This window comes from Austrofundulus limnaeus, unplaced genomic scaffold (assembly GCF_001266775.1).
Source record: "Austrofundulus limnaeus strain Quisiro unplaced genomic scaffold, Austrofundulus_limnaeus-1.0 Scaffold1289, whole genome shotgun sequence".
NCBI lineage: Eukaryota > Metazoa > Chordata > Actinopteri > Cyprinodontiformes > Rivulidae > Austrofundulus > Austrofundulus limnaeus.
This window is the reverse complement of record NW_013953691.1, coordinates 177-19,319: the sequence shown is the minus strand read 5'-3', so window position 1 is coordinate 19,319 and position 19,143 is coordinate 177. Positions and strand designations below refer to the sequence as shown.

Below are 19,143 nucleotides of genomic sequence, written 5' to 3'. Positions count from 1 at the left end.
ACTGATAATCTATGTATTCATACCCAGAGTTTCTGTCCTGTGTTTGACATCAGGAGGGGCACTGATCTTTCGCTGCAGCGGGTTAGGCCTCGTGGTGATGATTTTCTTTAACTTCCACTTCAGTGTGGGCTCAGAGACTGCACAAATACAAATGCGCATGTGACGAAGAGCGTGCACAAGCAGTTTCCATAACAAAATCAAGCTAAAGTGAAACATGCAAATACTTCCATAGTGGTGAATGCTTATGATCCTATGTTTACGTTGGTCAGTTTCCAAAGAGTCCAAACAAAGTAATCAATCAGTGGCAGGCCCTGAGAAGATAAAAGCTGTATTTTTGTTGTCCCCATGCCAACTCAAGCACTTCAGGGTGTCAGTGAGTGCGTGTTAAAAAGGGTTTTAGGGCAACGCAAATAAATAATGGTTGGTGTACTGAAATGTAGAGGAACCACTCCCACTCTAATTCACAGCGTAAGGAAGAAATGTGTCAGTCTCTCACGCAGTTCATTTTACACATACCTTAGTTAAAGTTACATAACTGCTTTGGTCTTTTTGTCTTTTTGTTGCCTATGATTTACAACCATTCAGCACTTTCTGGCCCAGCAGGCCCGCTACCTCAACGAGTGTCCTTTATTTTATTGCATCCAATGGAAAATCATCCGTGCCTCTGAAAGTTCTAATCTCAGGATGTTAACCTCGATCACACAATCAGCTTTCTCACCTGTTCTTCGCAGGGCGAGGTCCTTACGCTGGTCACTGGGTGTAGCTTGAGGCTTTGAGGAAATGTCAGAAACTGGCAGCCTTGGTAACCAAACACAACATCAACATCAGTATATATAACATCAGATACGACATGATTTATAGCTGTCCTTTCACTTTCTAAAAAAATATTTTAAATTGTTTTAATGAAGGAAATCAATAAATCCATCATTCCAACACAATTAAAATGAATAAAAGTGTTTTTTTTAGTGTTTGTCCTGAGTTGTAAATAAGAAAAGAAGCCCGTCTCACCTGTATCCTGGGGGAGTACTACTACTTGGGGTAATCCTGTCATGGGAAGGCTGTTTCTTCATTATTATATGTTCCCGAAGTTTCTGCCTTACAAGTGGACTGGCAACAGCACCTGAAGTGCAGTTAAAGAGGTCCATGTCATGTGCTTCATAATAAAATGTTTGCACAATGAATATATTCAATTTAGTTTTTATTTTATAATTTTACACAAAGCAATGCCTCTCTAAATGACAAAGTAGTACAGACCTCACCAAGGTGAGAACTGGTATATCTGTTTCTTCTCTTTGTATACTATTACATTTTTTTTTTTTCAAAATTACTGGCAGTACAGATGGAAATCCCCTTCATTTTCATTGAAACACACTGTACAGTGTGTGATGATTCAGATAAGGAGTCTGTCTGTAGCTTCGTGTTGTTTCACAGAACTTATGAAAACGTGATCATACGAAGAAAGGCAACAGATGAGACTCACTCTGCTCATTTTTACTCTTTTGGATCAGCTGCTGCAGCTCGTCTCTCTTCTCCTCCTCCATTTCTCTTTGCCTTTGTTCAGAGTTATACTGAAAGGAAAAACATGAAAAATGTTAATGCAGATGTATTTAGTTATTTGTGGATTTAGTAAAAAAAAAGAGACAAAAATCCCCTTTTTTACTGCTTGACAAGCAAAGTCTGTATGCCACCTAATATTGTAAAAATAAATTTTGTAGAACACTCCATCAGAAAAGTTGAGAAGATGGATTGGTATCAGTAACTTCACCCTTTTCTTTCTCATATGTGCTGTTATACCTCAGAACAGCTTGTGGCAAAACCAGCTGACTTCTTGTGGTTAATACAGAAGGGTTGTTCTGCACTATACGTAGAGTTACCGGTACAAGTAAAATTACGACGTTGCAAGCCTTAAACAACATCAGCAAAATGTTGCTTTGCTTTTGTTTCGTATGCATGTCTTCATGTGTCTGTCTGTTAGCAAAATATCTCATGAACCACTGGACGAATTTTAATGAAACTTGCAGAAATTATTATTTGATGCACATGTAGACCTATTTCCTTTTTGGAGTCAGCATGACTCAGAATGGCTGCCATTGTCAACTGTCATGATCTGTGTTTTTGTCTTCATTTTCTAGTTTTTTTTCTGTTCCCTTGTGTTTCTCTTCCCTGCTGTCTTGCCTCCAGCCCTGCCCATGCTCACCTGTTTCCTCTTGTGTCTCCCCAGGTCTCCCCCATTGTCTTTTAATTTGTTTGCTTTATATTCTGAGTCTCGTCATCCGTCTTTGTCGGATCATTGTTGTTCGTACCTGTGTCCAGTCTTCCTCATCCCTGTGTATTCAAGTGAGTTTTTGAAGCTGCCTCACCAGCCTTTTTTTTGTTATATTAAAGCCTTTTTGTTACATTTTGAACCTCGCCTGCACCCTGGGTTTTTCCCTGCTACGATTCGTGTCATATTGATCCGACCGTGTCCAGCCCGCTAGAAGAGGTTTCTTTGGTCTGCCTCTCTACGTGGCAGAAGAATTTTCTCCAATGCCGCCTGAACTCCACATGACCGGTTTTGCCTCACCCGTCTCTGCCGCCGTGGTGGACAAGGTGACAAGCTCTAAGATCGCCGGGGCACTGATGATCCTCCGGTGGTCCTCCACCCCTGCGGCAAAAAGACTTTACTGTCAGCTGATCGAAGACATCATGGTGAGGCGTCCCGATCTGCTGCTTCTGCCTGGCCACCGGAGGGTCAGCGATTACGCTCGGCGAGTCCAGGTTGAGCGTCTGAACGCCCACCCTCCCACCCCATCTGTGTTTCCTGGGCCGGCTGCTGCGGTTCTTGAACCTTTGCTGCCCGAGCCAGATGTTTTGGCTACTGAGTCATCTGAGTCATCTGTGTCAGCTGAGTCATCGGAGTCTGCCGACTCACCTGAATCTGTTCCCCTCTCTTCTGAGTTTCCTGAGTTGGTGGTTCCAGTCCCAGCTCCTGAGTTGGTGGTCCTGGTGGTTCCACAATCAGTGGTTCCATAGTCATTGGTCCCAGTGGCTCCACAGTCGGTGGTCTCGGTGGTCCCAGAGTCGGTGGTCCCGGTGGTTCCACAGTCTGTGGTTCCAGAGTCCATGGTCCTGGTGGTCCCAGTGCCTCCTGAGATGGCGGTTCCAGTGTCTCCTGAGATGGCGAGACCCGAGTTGGCAGTCCTTGAGGTTCGTGGGTCAGCTGCCGTCGCCTTCATGTCGCCTGGGTCAGCTGCCATCACCTCTTCGTCTCCTCTGTCACCTGTGTTCGTCATCACCGAGGCTCCGGCTCCATCAACCTCCGCCGGCTCCTCATCGCCTCTCGCCTCCTCCCTTGGCTCCACGTCTGCTCCTATCTCCTCCCTTGGCTCCACGTCTGCTCCTGCCTCCTCCCGTGGCTCCACGTCTGCTCCCGCCTCCTCCCTTGGCTCCAAGTCTGCTCCAGCCTCCTCCCGTGGCTCCACGTCTGCTCTTGCCTCCTCCTGTGGCTCAGCATCTGCTCTTTCCTCCTCACGTGGCTCAGCTTCTGTTCCCGCCTCCTCCCGTGGCTCAGTGTCTGCTGCCGCCTCCTCCCGTGGCTAGCATCTGCTCCCGCCTCCTCCCGTGGCTCCACGTCTGCTCCCGCCTCCTCCCGTGGATCCACGTCTGCTGCTGTTCCTGCCAGGCCTCGTGTTATTATGGATGGTTTCCTGGCCATCCCCCTGGACTTGTGTGTTTGTTTTTGTCCTGAGTTTCCCTRTCTTGTGTTCCTGTTCCCCTAGTCCTGTACCTCTCCCTTTTTCGATGTCGGGAGCCGTCGTTGAAGTGGGGTGGGGGGTGGGTTGGGTGTACTGTCATGATCTGTGTTTTTGTCTTCATTTTCTAGTGTTTTTCTGTTCCCGTGTTTCTCTTCCCTGCTGTCTTGCCTCCAGCCCCGCCCATGCTAACCTGTTTCCTCTTGTGTCTCCCCAGGTCCCTCCCATTGTCTTTTAATTTGTTTGCGTTATATTCTGAGTCTCGTCATCCGTCTTTGTCGGATCATTGTTGTTCGTACCTGTGTCCGGTCTTCCTCGTCCCTGTGTATTCAAGTGAGATTTTGGAGCTGCCTCGCCAGCCTTTTTTGTTATATTAAAGCCTTTTTGTTATATTTTGAACCTCACCTGCGCCCTGGGGTTTTCCCTGCTATGATTCGTGTCATCAACGAACCCTAAAAAACACAAAAATTGCTATAATGCTGTCTATTTTACAGATATTTACCTCAAATTGGGTGTGATGGTAGCTGAGACTGAGCCCCAAAACATATTTTAAGCTCTGACAGATTGCTCAAGATTTTTGTTTCAAATGTTATCCTCATTTTTTAATCAACATCGTTGATACACTACCAAAGTAGTGTAGTTCATGAATTAATGGATGAATTTTAATAAAATGTTCAAGAAATAATCAATAGATGTACCACTAGAACTTATTACGTTTTGGAGCCAACCAAATAGAAGATGGTCATTAACTCACCTTGGAAACCCAAAAATGGATATAATTTCTGTCAGTTTCACAGATATTGAACTAAAATTTGGTGTGGCAGAAAGATTGAAAGTCATCTCCATCACCCATTCTAAGGCCGGCGTCACACTACAAGAAAATCGTGCCGATATTTGCCCTTCCGACAATCTTAAGGAAGTCAAGATTATCGTGATGGCTCTAAAGATAATCACAGCAGATATTCCTGCCGTGGGTGGTGAGTTAAGAGTGATCTAGTCGGCTCGGAAGGACGTCGGGACTGCTCAGACCTCAAATCGGGGATATTCAACATGTTTGATATTTTGGCCCGATATCACAGTGTGTGTAGTGTTCACCCGGGCTCTCAGACTGTGAATGAGACGTGTAGCCAATCAGAAAGCRAGGTGACATAAACACGGAGGGGATTCCAAATACAGAAGACAAAAAAACTGTCATAACTCACCAGAAAGTCTGCTGGATGTTAAAAGTCCTATGTAATTTTTTTCCTCTGGTAAAAATAGTCCACAAACGATTGTTTCTTCCTTGTCGCAAATGTTTACTTACTCTGAACTCACGTCTCTCTGGAGGTCATGTGAGATTTTTCCTCAGACATATGAATTCTCGCGAGATTTCAGGAAGTATCGTGTGATTTAATACCTGACATCTCAATGTTCATGAATGAAATATAATTTCGTGTGTGGTGTATTGTCTCTTGCCGTGTGACTGACACACTGTAGGACCAAACCTGGTATATCCATGATTTTCTGTCCTCACGTGTGGGCTCTATCAGTCTTTGAAAATCGGCCAACTGTTTTAAAATCTTGTAGTGTGACTCAGCCTTAAGCTGTTCTAAGATAATCTTAGATAAACTCTGGCATGAAGGGCGATATGCATTCCTCTAAGGAAGGGTGTCAAACTCCAGTCCTCAAGTCCGTTATCCTGCATGTTTTAGAGGTTTTCCAGCTCCAACACACCTGATTCAGTGATTGAATTAACTGAATCAGCCTAACTTATACAACTTACTAACTATACACTATACACTAAACTTACTAACTTATACAATTTATTCATCTATTGCCTGACTGCACATTGCGAGCTGTTGCTCATGGTTTAATTTGYTGAAGCACTGTTTCATTTACTCCTTCTCCAACATTAGCCTCACCTGCAAATGCTGCTGGGAAAATTGAGAGAATTGTTCCGCTGTGAGATGTCCCAGGAAAAATGAAGGCTGGTGTGCTAACATGGTCGAATCTGGGCCTTGATGTATCAACCTGTGTGTCACGCTTAGGTCCATGCTGAAGATCACATCCACTGCAGGAAGAAACAGGAAAAGAGAAAAAAAAGACAGGTAAAGTGATGATACGTGAAACGCTGGAATGTTCAGGAATGAAAACTATGAGAAATCCTTTTTAATATTCCTTTACTTCATAATAGTATTTTTGCTACATCTTATCTATTTTGTCTGCTATTTCTATTATTATTACTGTACCTTAATACTAATTGAGCCACATCTAATTACTGGTTGAAAACTGAAGRTCTCCTGAGGAGGTAGGTACTTGTATCCTCTGCCAGAAATTAGGATAAGTTTAAATAAATATGACAAAGGGCAAACTCCGTAAATTTATATGCACCTACACTCTGCATTTATTATTTTAGCCTTCTTGATCAAGTTATCAGCTTTGTTTTTAAGCAAAAAAAAAAAATCTTAAAATACCTATTTTTGAAAACAACTGAACCTTTAGTGTCCTACAACAGACTAACACCTTTCAACAGGTTCAAAGGAGGACAAAAGCTTCAACCCAGACCTATAAATATCAGTCTTTCATTTCACTTACTCTTGGCACAATTTTAGCCTCATTAGCGGCCAACAAGAGTCCGCTTAGGCATGTGTAAACACAAAGGTAACCTAACACTGTTTCTGCATGATGGTGCAACAGACACCTGAAGCCAAGAAACATAMCAATGAATTTTTTAGCCTTGTTATCAAAATGTAGGAAACATGACGTATGGAAGCAGACACCTCGCTCCTTCTAGGGAAGATTGACAGTGAAGAAAGGTGGAGGGTGTGGAAATTCACTGAAACAATTGTTTGACTGACTCCAACCCAAAATGACAGCATTACTCATCTAATTCCTGCAGTTCAACCTTTTGTTGGAGGCAAAGCCCCATGAATTAGATAAATTGTTGTGAATTGTTCTGTAACACCGTAACAACATGGTGGTGACAACAAACCATTAATCAACACAACACTGTTAAATTTTTTTTCTTGTTTTAGAAATGATTCAATTAACAAATAGAACAGGAAGTGTTGGCAATTAATAAAATACACTAAAATATCTGATTGCATTCTGAAATTTGGCATATCTTCCACTTAAACACAACGAACCCGGAGCTTTAGTCCTATTTCCTTGTTCCTTGTTGTTGGACCCTCATTTTTAACAAAATGAGTGACTCAGAAAGAAAAATAAAAGTGTGTGTGAACTAGGGTTGGGCATAATCGTATCGTGTGCAATTAATCGTCAGAAAAACATTAATCGATTACTTTTTGGCACTTGACGATTAATACAATTAATGCCACCAGGCGCTGCTCCTCTCTGCTTCAAATATGATGAACATAAAAAAAGTTCTGTAATTTATTTATCTATCAACACAATCTAAAATTTTAGGTGTAGCTTGAAGTCAGTAATTTTGACACAATTTGGAACTGATTTTTATGAAGAGCAAATCTTTCCCACTGTATTGGTCATGTGACCAGGACATAAGGGTGTCCAGGGACTCCAGGGGATTAATTGTCAAATTAATCGTTATCGGCTAAATACCACAATTAATCATGATTAATTTTTTTGCCAGTATTGCCCAACCCTAGTGTGAACACATTGTAAGTTGACAGAATTCCCGTGAAGAAGAAAATACTCCCACACAAWTTTTTTTTGTACCAAGGGTTACGTAAACGCTAAACAGAAAATAAAACACAGGTGGGAAGTTTGACAGGAACAGAGCAATTTACATGTTCAAATATTGGCTTTAATACTGTTGTCCATTATAATGTATAAATAGTACTATTTGTTGTCTGAGTTGGCCTTGAGTTTTTATGTTTACTTTTCTGTTTCTGTGGAACAGAAAAAAATGTATCTATCTGTGTAAGCCTTTGTTGTTGTAGCTAAAAACCKTTATGCTTGATTTCTCATGCATCTTACTAGAAAGAAAGAGAAAAGCACATGGGAAAATAAAAATCTTTTGTGATTTTGCAATAGTTCTTATCAGGCCTTAGTCATGGAGCAAAAGACAAACCTCTCAGACAGAAATATGTTGACCTGCTCTACTCTCAGCTGACTCATGCCAGGAGACCGTTCTGTATAATTCATTGTTTTTAAAGTTGACAAAGTTTATTTATTCAGTCTTCAAATGCTCCGTTTTTCATTCAGTCAGAAAAAAATGAAACAGGAAGAATGCAGCTACAGCAGCACAGAATGAGCAACCAGAAGAGTGGTGGAGTGTTTGTAAAGGAAATCAAACAATCACTAGAAGAGTGAGATGGTGGGGGCTCAATCTAACATGATCGCACACACACATGCAAGTTTGTATTTCTATCCTTATTAGGACTGTGTATTGACTTCCATTCATTTCTGTAGCCTGATCATTACCCTAAAACGCCTGTACATGACTAATCCTAACGCAAAATGGTGTTCCACCACATTAGGACCAGTATTTGGTCTCCAAAAGCACTACTGAGCAAGCTATGTGTTTGTACCAGAAAAAGGTCCTAAAAAGGTAATAAGAACAAGGTACACACACACACACACACACACACACACACACACACACACACACACACACNTGGGAGGGTTTTTTAATGGGTGTGTTTTTTCTGTTGTTTATTTTTTGTTTGTGTTTTTTGTTAAAAAATAATAAAAAAACTTTGAAGAAAAAAATGTGTCAGCAAAATTTGTGAATTGTTACTAACTGTTTACCTACAGGTGAGGATAGGGAAGCTCACCTTGTCATCCTGATTATGGGACCACCTGATTCAAAATGACCCTTGTAGGCAGAAAGGCCTATATTTTTTACATGCAGATTTTTTGTCTTAAAATGAAACGTGTGCTACTTTTTTTTAAACAATTTTAAAAGCCAGTACAGTCTTTTGAGCTCTTAGCTTTGTGGAACTACAATCTAACTAGATTGTATTTGTCTTTTTTTTATTTTTTTGTTTTGTTTTTTTACCATCATAAAGCTGGTCCTTTAGGTCAACAGTTCAGTTCAGCTCTAAATACATTTTTTAAAAAGTGTTCAACTTTTACTTTAAAGTTCAGTTTATTTGCAGTAAAGCATTTTTAATTCTCTTTCAGAGCACAACAAGAATAGTGTGTGCTGATACCATCTATTCATTCAAAAGACAAGTAGCTCTAAACAAGTATCCAGGTAAACCACAACCTCCTCAACACCAAGAGCCTGACTATAATGCAGTTTAAAAATATCATTGTTCATTTTAATCTTCATGCCATCAGTTGTTGTTATGACATTTTGTGACGAATGGAAATTACTTGTTTGAGTTATCACCCTAAAAAGGACATAGAAAAAAATAAATGCAAATACTTGGTTACACTCCCCCAAAAATGTAAAGWAACAGGTTCTGCAAGAAATAAGCTATGAATGAACAGATGAGTCACTGATGACTGATTCAGACGAGAATAGCACACAGGAGCATTGGCTGAAGCAAATCAACCAAATCCTAAAATAAACGCTCTCACCGTGTGCTTACTTTACACACAACTCATGACAGACAAACAAACATGTTCAGTCCGCAGAGGAACAGGCACCATGGCAACACGGGGCAACAGCTAAGTGTTTGATTGATGCTATAATTGGTAGATGAAATTACATCCAGTCCTGTGTTAAAGTTTCAGACCACTCCTGATTTCTTTAAAACAGCCTTGAGCAATAGTTTTCTAAGTTATTTGAAGATCTTTGTCACGGGGTTCTTCTTCAGGCCAACATTGCCAAAAYACAATTCAAAAATCCACTGGCATGTCAGGAAAATTTCTGTTCATTTGGATTTTATTCTTGTTCTTCACAGTGGAAAAACACTTGTCTTCTTTTGAAAAACCCCCTAACCAACCCATTTAACTCTAGATCCCTCATAGTCATTTTCTACCCAGCCTCCTCAGTGATGGACAGCAACTCTACTCTATAGCCCCTCCCATCAGGCACATCATTTCCTTATTTTTACCCAATAAACAGCTTCACATTTCTTTTTAACAAAATGCATTGGTTTCAACATAAAATAAATACAAAGTTAACATTTCAGCTTTACTTTCTCTCACTCTTCAACAAACCAAAAGAAAAAAAGATAAAACAAATACCCAAAATCAATTAACAAAATCACATGATCATAAAATGTAAACATCCCACCTGCTTCTACCCATGCAATTAGAAGCAACTTACTGATAAAGCAACAACTTTGATAAGTAGCAGTGTGTTTAAAATGAATGTTTTTTCTGAACTGAACCCCCAAGTGTGCACCTCTGGTTGTTCTAAGCTGATGAGGGAAATTATATATTGATAATGACTTTACTGACCAATTGCAAACTAACTGAAAGGAGGATTTGAGGATGACATGACTATGTGTAAACTGTGTTTGTATAGGAACTGTGATCTAAATCAAAGTCTGTTGAAAAGTGTGAAGGGGCAGGGATGCTCAATCACAACCTTTCAAAAATATTTTTTATTCTGACTTTGGCTACTATTTCACTTGTTTTCTGTCCAGTCTTAAATAAAGTGCAGATTGTGCTTAAAAATTTCAGAAAGCAGACATATGGAGGACAAAAGAAGAAATGGCAATCATAAAAAACTGCCAACTATAAGCTTTTTGGGAATTACCTGCATTTTTAATGTTAACTTTGTATTTTTTAAAAAAGAATTAACCAAAACACACATGAAATTTAAACAGAGTGCTGTTAACAAAGGGTCTGAGAACCAAATGCAAAGTTGTTTTGTTACTATGTTATGTGCCGTAATAAGACATAAGTCTGGTTCATCCCCTGAGTTCAGGGATCTGTTTGTTTGGCTGATTCACAGATCTGGGTTAAATGGTTTAACAAATGAAACATGCAGTACCTGACTGAACTGAAAACGAGTGAAAAATCAGCCAAAATCAAAAGAAAACCTTGAAAGACCTTCAGAATTCCTGGGGAACTATGRATCACAAAATTCCTTGGATGCAACATCTAAAGAAAAAAGGAATGAATCAAGACATTTGCACAATATAAATAAGTAATAGACTTTTAAAAAACATTTTTAGAGAGAAATTCTCTGAAATGTGAGCTTGTGACATGACAAGGACAATTTTTGAGAAGCCTAAACCAGTGAATATGAGCTTGTCTGTACAACTCTCAGCTATTTAACATCATAATTTTTAAAATTATGAGTTTATTATGAAGCAAGTTATAAATGCAAAAATAGATATAAGCAAACATTTTGCATTTGTGTAAATACAATTTGAAGTAAATCTTAGCTTTAGGCAGTGCATCATCTGTGAATTTGGTGGATTTTAGATGCTTTGAAAGGATATTTTTACTGGAAGTGGTGAGAAGACAGAAACTAACTGCTCAAAAACGCAAATATGGCCTTCAAGAAAATTTGGGAAACCACAGGCGCCTGCGAGAAATTATGTTAGCCAGAAGGAAGGCTTCAGATTGTAAATATTTCCCAAATTCCACTTATTAGCACATCAGACCCGTTGTTGGAATAAAAACAACTTTTATTCTAATGTTTCCAGCTTTATTTCAGTTCTTGACATTTTGTTTCTCCCGTTTTATTTTTAATTTGAGATCTGACCGGCATGTGAACCCATGTGGACAAAAACTGTTCCGTTTCAGATCACATGCCCTCTAAATTCAGACCCCCACCCCCCCCCACACACACACACACACACACACACACACACACACACACACACACACACACACACACACACACACACACACACACATTCAGAAAACAAGTCATCTCCCCCAGAGAAAGGAAATTACCAGGAAGTCAAAAAAGAAACACTTGTGGTATTTTTACCCAGAAAACAGCAAGATATTTTTTGTCAGCCATTCAATTTCAGACATCTGTTTCTTTAAATAATATTAATATAAATACTCTCCAAGTGGGTACTGATTTTTATTTTTATTTCTTGCATTGGCAAACCTGTTTTCAGAAGTTGTGTAATTTGTGTAATGTTTAAAAAAAACACCACCCCAAATAATTTGATCAAATTTAAATCATTCAAAAACTCTATATGCAAATAGCACAGAAAACAGACAACTGAACTGTACTGCTATTTCATAGAACAATTTAGTAACTCAAGGACTGATTCTAATGAAAAACTAATATTTTTGGCTGTGATCTCCARGATGCATTAAAAAGAGAATTTCTTTCTGAGGTGGCATTAAGATGAACAACATTCCTAAAGACTGCTCTCAGTGAAGGGTTTGTTCGCTCAGGCCCGTCTTTGATAAAGAGATCTCATTCTTAATGTGTTTTAATTTGGTTAAATAAAGGAAATGAATAAACGAACAAGATGTGGATGCACACATAAGTGCAAAGATGTAATCTCAGAATGCAAATTTTAACCCCACCTAAGCTAAATTTAAGGTCCTCTAACTGAGTTTGCACACTGACACCAAATGTCCTATTTTAAGGCAGAGTTTCAGTGTGACTTGTTACCTAAGACTTGACAGAAAAGCAGCCCGATCACTGGATTATTCCTTTAAAGGCAAAATAAACTTCTTCTAAATTCACCCTGAGGGTGTTTTTAGCAGCTTATAATTACTTCCTATCATATTACAAGTGTTCTTGAAGAGAATACACTTTTAAAGTACACATTTAGTTTCAACATTACCCTTAAATAAGTATTTAATTTATTTAAATACCATAATTAGCCATTTTTTACACAGTCTGTTCATTAACTAAACTCTAAAAATACAATAGCATAACTTGAGTTTTAAAAAATCTGGTACATTTTATAAAGAAGAAGTGCAAGCTGATAAGATCTGCATGCTCGCTTCTCTGTCTTTCTTTCGAGCGTTGTGGTGCTAAAAATAGCAGGAGGCAAACTTCTGGTTTCTGTAATAGCATATTTGTTTCACGCCATCATCCTCTTTCTGTGGGCCCATTACAGCAACACACTGCAACACTGACACAAACACAACAAACACACATGCACAGACTTTACTGACGTGCAACGCACACTCATGTGCAGACACGCACTCACAAAGAAACAGTGACTTCCTGTTTCTAAAGTTAGTCTGCACCATAACATCCTCTTGGTTCATTTAGGCAAGCAGAAGCTGCTATTTTGGTTGAATGGCTTCGCTGCAACTCGAGAAATTCACAGATATTCTTTTTGCAGCATTTCTTCCTTGACTGGACCTTCAAATGTGTTGTTTGGGCTGGAGTGAACGCCAACAAATTGGGTTGCTAGGAACTATTCGTAGGTCGGCTTATGCAAGATTATACGAGCAGCAACAGAAAAAAAGATGTAGYTCAGAAATAAAAATTAAAAAATATACAATTCATTACACCTCCATCAGACGTCTTCATGCAGAAAATAACATGCCCCTCTATTTATTATTCTTGCCCACTTTCAGTCTCGCCGCCATTTTTTCCCTCCGCCATTCCCGCTTTCTGTACGTTTACAGGAATCCACAGCTGCTGGGCACATTCTGTCCCTCTGCTTCCGAGCAGCTGGAGTTTCAATCTCCTAAAGCGTTCATCCTTTCTATGTGTGACTGTGTGTGTCCATCCTATGCACCCCGAGATATTAATAGCTTGCAGTTGTTTCTTTTGAGAGTACACAGCAGGTCTTTGTGTTTGCATAAGTAAGATCTGTTTGCGTGACAGTTGATGGTGCATTCGCGGCGTGCGTTAGCGCATCGGTGTGTTGGGGTGAGTGTATTAATAGTCGCCATTTGTTTCTTCTGAAGYGAGCACTGTGGCTCTCTTGTGCAAGTTTCGGTACATGCGAGCRGACCTGTGTATTTTTAGTGTCACCTGTCCATAGACACTTGTGTTTTTGTGCGTAATCAAGAGAGATCGCATGTGTTTGAGAACAGCCACTTTGTGGATCTCGCTTCCTCAACATTATTAATAGCAACACACCATTTGTTTTTATGAGTGTGTGTGCATATAGTGTAATAATAGTGATACCAATTGCCAACAAATGCTTCTGTATGTCATGCATTAAATGGCTGTCAATAACTTCAGCAGTGCGGCAAATGAATGTGATCAGTGTGAATAAATTAATGATAATTAACTATTTTTAGCCATTAAGTTTCAGCTATTGTACAGAAGGTTTGGTCCAAAAGCTTTGAGCTTGAACAATTATTTTGTGAAGTGGCCTGATGTGCACCTAAATTTTGGTACAACCCAGATTGTAAAACAATAATTGCAGCTATTTGTATGTGGTGTTGTCACAACATTGTTTTTCTAATGCTCGTCTTCAGCAGTTTTGTAGAGTAAAGAAAAACTAAGAATTGGTTTGTCTGAGATTAGAGTAGGTGCTATTTGCTGGAAAAATACTGCATGATTTGTAAAATAAATATAAAATCCACCAAAGCATTTGCTTTGATTACATAAAAAAGTTATCTGTTTTAAATAACAGCAACAACAATAGAATCACATTTCTGAGCCCATTTTAAATGATCTTGACTACAGGAAAGCCTCCCTCTTTGACACTCAAAACTTAAGAGTCCTTTGACAATTGTCTGCAACAGGTAAGACAGTGTCTACACATACCATTCTCAGTGACTGTGTTCCACATAACTGACCTTGAAAAAAAAGTCCTGTCACAACCCCTTTGTGAYGCCGTATGACTGGGCTAACCTAAAACAACATGCACTGGATCAGGATATGCCTACAATGAAGATATCATTTTATATTGCTTCTGATCTAAAGTTAATTTCAGGCAATCAGTAAGCTGGAGTTTTTGGACACAGTTCCAGTTTTTGATGGTTTGTCTGCAGCTTACACGGCTGTTATGCTTTGTGCGTCGACAACTATGTGAGACACAACTAAAGGCATGACCTAAATATCAGCAGCACAGGATTTATAAGCTGCATACGACAAATGACCATGTATCTGTGCATTGCAGCAAACCTTTTATTGATTTTTATTTATTTAATTTACATTTTACAACTTGGACTTCTGTGCAAAAACTATAAAAGTGTGTTTCAGAGGCCCAAAGCAGTCTGTGTGTCCCCAGCCTCTTCTCTGAAACTTGTAGTTTCAGCTGTGCACATCTGGCAGCTCTCACACTTTTAGAACGATGAACCCACGTTTTGACTGTCAAGTAATTACCCATCAACTCCTAACTCAAATGAGATGAAGGCTCCAAGCCCCTCCCTCAAGACAAACCAGTTAAATGAGAACACAACTGAATAATTACAACAATGAAGGTTGAATAAGCTGGGAAATAGGCTCTGTGTTGAATTAACACAGTAAACGCTGGTGAAATCAAAGCAGTAGACGTGTAAAACTACATTTGTTTTGACTCTGCATCATGGGTAATAATTAACTGCAAGAGCATAAAACAAATGAATATCAGTCTTTTTAGCAGGTTCACTCCCTGAGGCAAGATGATGTTTCAGACTCATGCCAATCTAATGAACACCCTTAGGCCACATTATGCAATGCTCACCTTATCTAAAAATAGAAAACCGGTTCAACCCACATATTAATTAACAGCTTTTAAAAACCTAAGAGCATATCTGTGACAGACTCGACTTGTACATTCTCCCATTCAAACAGCATCAGGGTAATATCGCCCTCATTTATGCAAATTAAGTCTGGGCCAGGACTTGACGCGTTACGAGGCACTGACTCACGTCTTTTGCATACTTTAGAAGAAATAAGGACTGAGCGTGAAGCATTTAAGCTCAGTGCATCTCATCTCAAATCACAAATATCCAGCTGCTCTTAGAGCCTATAAGAGACATTACTGGATGTTGTCTAAAGGAGTGCATTCACACCAAAATATTGGCACATGTACTTATAAAACCTACCTGGCATAGGGATGATTTGACTGTGAAAACAGGTTCTCATGTGGACTTCCTACTGTAGGTCAGCCATGTGTTAGCAGCCTACGGTGTGTTATCGCACACGAGGTAAGAAGACTGTGTACACACAGAAGGGCTTCTTTGTTTCAAATTCACCCTGAAGTCAGTCAGAATAGGGTTACCGTCTTGTGGCGCTATCCAGATTTTATGGCTGGTTTTGATAAAAGTAAGTTTTGTTGATTTCCCAAACAACCTCTGCCTTTTTGCTCCTTCTGTTTCGCTCTCTTTCTCACACACAAAAGCACAATCCAACCAGAAACAGCAAAGTGATGGTCCTGTTGCTTGTATTTTTGAGGACCGGACTTTATCAGCAGTCAGCTGAGTTGATCTTAAATCAGGAACAGGAAATGTGATCTTGGCTTCTGGCTGGTCCAGAACACTATTCCTATTGTCAGCGTGCTGCTGTGGCTCAAACGGGGAAAACACTGGTGACTTTTAAAGGTTATCTGTCCTGGGGAACAGTTGACATTACTTCACACAACTGTGCAGCACAAAGACATACCCAAATTGTGAATATGTTAAAATGCCTCTGTCGTACTCTTAAACCACTGACGGAGATAAAAGTGTTATCTTAAGCCCCTGAATCTGTGATCTTCAATAAAAACACTAAAACAAATTTGTTGTCTGAAAATGTTATTGTCTAACTTAGTCTAAAATACACAGAAAGGCCACAACATTATGACCACTGACAGGTAATATTAGTAACACCGCTGTTGATACAATGCAGTGTACTGCTGGAAACATCTGCATCCTGGCATTCATGGACACCTATGACACATGCCACCCTAGCATTTTTGCACACACACAAACACACACAGACACAACCCACAAGACTAAAGGGTTCCTTATTTTATGTTCCAGTACAGAGTAGCTTTGGAAACTCCCTGATATTTCTTTGCAAAAGCTAAGCAGAACTGTTTTGGCAGCAAAATTTCATAGATTTTATGAAGTAGGACTGACGATTGTCTCAATCTACCAACCATACATCCATCCAGTTTATTTACCCGTCACAGGAAGCTGTGCCCGTGCGCAGCAGTTACTGTGAGAGAGCCGGGGTACGTCTTGGCCAGGTCGCAAGTCCATCACAGGGACACGTAGAAATAAACGAGACAACCATTCACTCGCTCACTCACACCTAGGCACCATTTAGAGTTACCAGTTAAACTAATGTGCATGTTTTTAATCCGTGGGTGGAAACGGGAGTACCTGGAGAAAACCCACACATGCACAGGGAGAACATGCAAACTCCATTCAGGAAGGCCCCAGGCCGGGAGGTCATCCTGCAACCTTCTGACTGAGAGGCGACAGTTCTAACCACGAGCACCTCATATTGTTTTTTAAAGATARCATGATGAGTTTATGATAGTAAAAAGTAACTGAAACTAATGTGATACCTACCTTTCTATTAATTAAATAAAAAAATATGAAACAAAGTTTGGATTTAAAGTTCTAGTTGCATTTTGTTTGTCCACTTTTGATCCTTTTTTATTCCTTTAGTCMTACAGCATGCCATTCTGAATCAGGTTTGTGACTGAAAATGACAGCTACTTCAAGTTTTGGAAAATTATAAACTCACTGAAGAAACATAACTGCATTAAAAGCGGAACATCACACCACTTGTTTCAATATGCCAAGAAAACAATTAAAAGAAAAAAATAATTTTAACATCATCAAAGAGTTGGCTTTGAAACCTGAAACCCAACCTTACAAGTGACCGCTAACAACCCTCATGGCAAGAATGACCAAAATAGCACACATTTCTTCCAACTCCTTAAGTCAAGGTGTGTCTTGTACATACTAATGAAACAGATGCAACTTGTGTTGTTTAGCTGACTGCAAATCGAATGCGCACCACAAACGTGTAAAACAAAAAATGATCTYACACACTTTTGTTGACACTGTAGTAGAAATAGAAACAGCAAAGAGGAGCAGAGATGTGCAGGTGGACTTTTGGTGTCATTCTCATAAAACTAAAGCAACTATATCTCTGCAGGAGTGAGGATATGACCTCAGTCCCTGCTGAGGAAGCTAACCTGGATGCATGAGACAGTTATAATGAAATAAAGCAGGTTAGCCTCTATTAACTTACCCCTAAAATGACATTCTCACGCCATAATTGCTCAATTGTTAGAGCAGATTGTTACCATCAATTAGCTATGACCTCTTGCACATCAGGGTAATTACTTTAGTTACACGGTCAGTTTAAGTAGGGTAAGGCGTGTACCAAACTGGGTCATAACTGAGCTATGATTAAAACTCTTTTGCACCTGCTGCTAATTATAGAAGCGCCATTATGTTCGAATTAATATTTCCCCCCAGCAATTAATTTAGTTGTCATACTGTTACGAAGACCGAGCACAATAAAAGTGAGGAAGTTTTTTGACAAAAGGAAAGTTTTAGTTTGTGGAGCCTGAAAACATCATCCTACCTTGGTTTTTGTTTTGGAGGTGAGCTTTAAAAAAAGAGTGACGTGCTTTCAAATTTCATGCGGCACCAACAGGACTGAAAGCCGGGGTAAAAAAAAAATAAAAATCAGTCAGCAGAAGATGACATGGGTGAAAAGGTCGTCTTGTAGTCTCTCCTGCTCATCCTCAGTGTCATTTTCCCCATTTAATAACCCGGTTGTTACAAAGTTAGGACGCTCCTCTGTGGGATAACAAAAAAAGTGTCGTTCCGACGGTCGGCACGCGCCGCTGTTAGCTAACAGCAGCACACACCCCCGATGAGTTCCTGTAATTAATTAACCTCTGAACCAGAAAACAACGAGCGTCCACCATGACCCAGAGCTGCTCTCTGTTTATCTGTCTCTCTTCCTCACCGAATGAGTCTGTCTGACGGCGGTGAAGCTGTTAATAAACGCAGTCGAAAGTCTCACTTTCATCCGCGAGAGCCGCTGGCGCGAGGGCTCCATCTGCTGCTCGACGCTGCCTTGAATGTATGGCAAGTCCGTTTGTCATATAATAGGCGCTACAAAACAGGTAAAGGTAGTCACCGCAATGTCATGAAAACGAGTCTGACTAAATATGCACAATGTTTTTTTCTTCTTTATATTAATGGCTAATTTATCCTTMAATTTAAAAATGTGTCAGCATAGATATATTGTTAGAGGATCTGTAAACAAATTTTTTGAAATCTGGCAGCCATTTTTATCTTACGTAGAAAAAACTTCAGTAGATAACTTTGTCTAATGGTCAAATAATGGTTCTTTGTACACAAACCTGTGTTTTTTTTGTTTTGTTTTTTTTATGGATACATGAATATAAGATGTATTTCTATTTATGTTTTGTTAGCAGATCCGGCATAGGTGGGGAGNCCTGGTTTTTGCACACTCCAGCTGTTCTATAGGACCTCCTTGGTTACAAAATGTTTGCCATAACTCAAGATCTGGTAAACTGGAATTATTTCAAAATAGTTAGAACTGAGGTTGTTCTAAGAATTGTCCACACACAGTGAGATGTTAATATTTTATAACCTTTCCACAGAACCTGTCCCAAGCCTGAAGGCATTGTGTCCAAACCCACTTCAACCTGACTAATTAACTGTGATTATCGGCCTGAGCCTGAAGTAAACCCAA

General features: G+C 39.7%; 1 protein-coding gene across 3 annotated transcripts in view; it reads right to left on the bottom strand.

The window, feature by feature from the left end:
- LOC106534858 (histone deacetylase 7) overlaps window positions 1–18,503 on the bottom strand; it is a 44,897-nt gene extending 26,394 nt beyond the window's left edge. For 2 of the 3 annotated variants that reach the window (XM_014031626.1, XM_014031627.1), the window contains exons 1-6: window positions 17,998–18,503; window positions 5,633–5,781; window positions 1,481–1,568; window positions 1,009–1,120; window positions 719–798; window positions 24–137 (exon numbers count right to left, since the gene is read on the bottom strand). In XM_014031626.1, the coding sequence (XP_013887080.1) occupies window positions 24–137; window positions 719–798; window positions 1,009–1,120; window positions 1,481–1,568; window positions 5,633–5,764 (526 nt within the window). In that variant the 5' untranslated portion in view covers window positions 5,765–5,781; window positions 17,998–18,503. Of the gene's footprint in view, window positions 1–23; window positions 312–718; window positions 801–1,008; window positions 1,121–1,480; window positions 1,569–5,632; window positions 5,782–17,997 lie in introns of those variants that run through there. The other variant, XM_014031628.1, reaches the window with a different exon arrangement.
- Window positions 18,504–19,143: the final 640 nt, after the last annotated feature.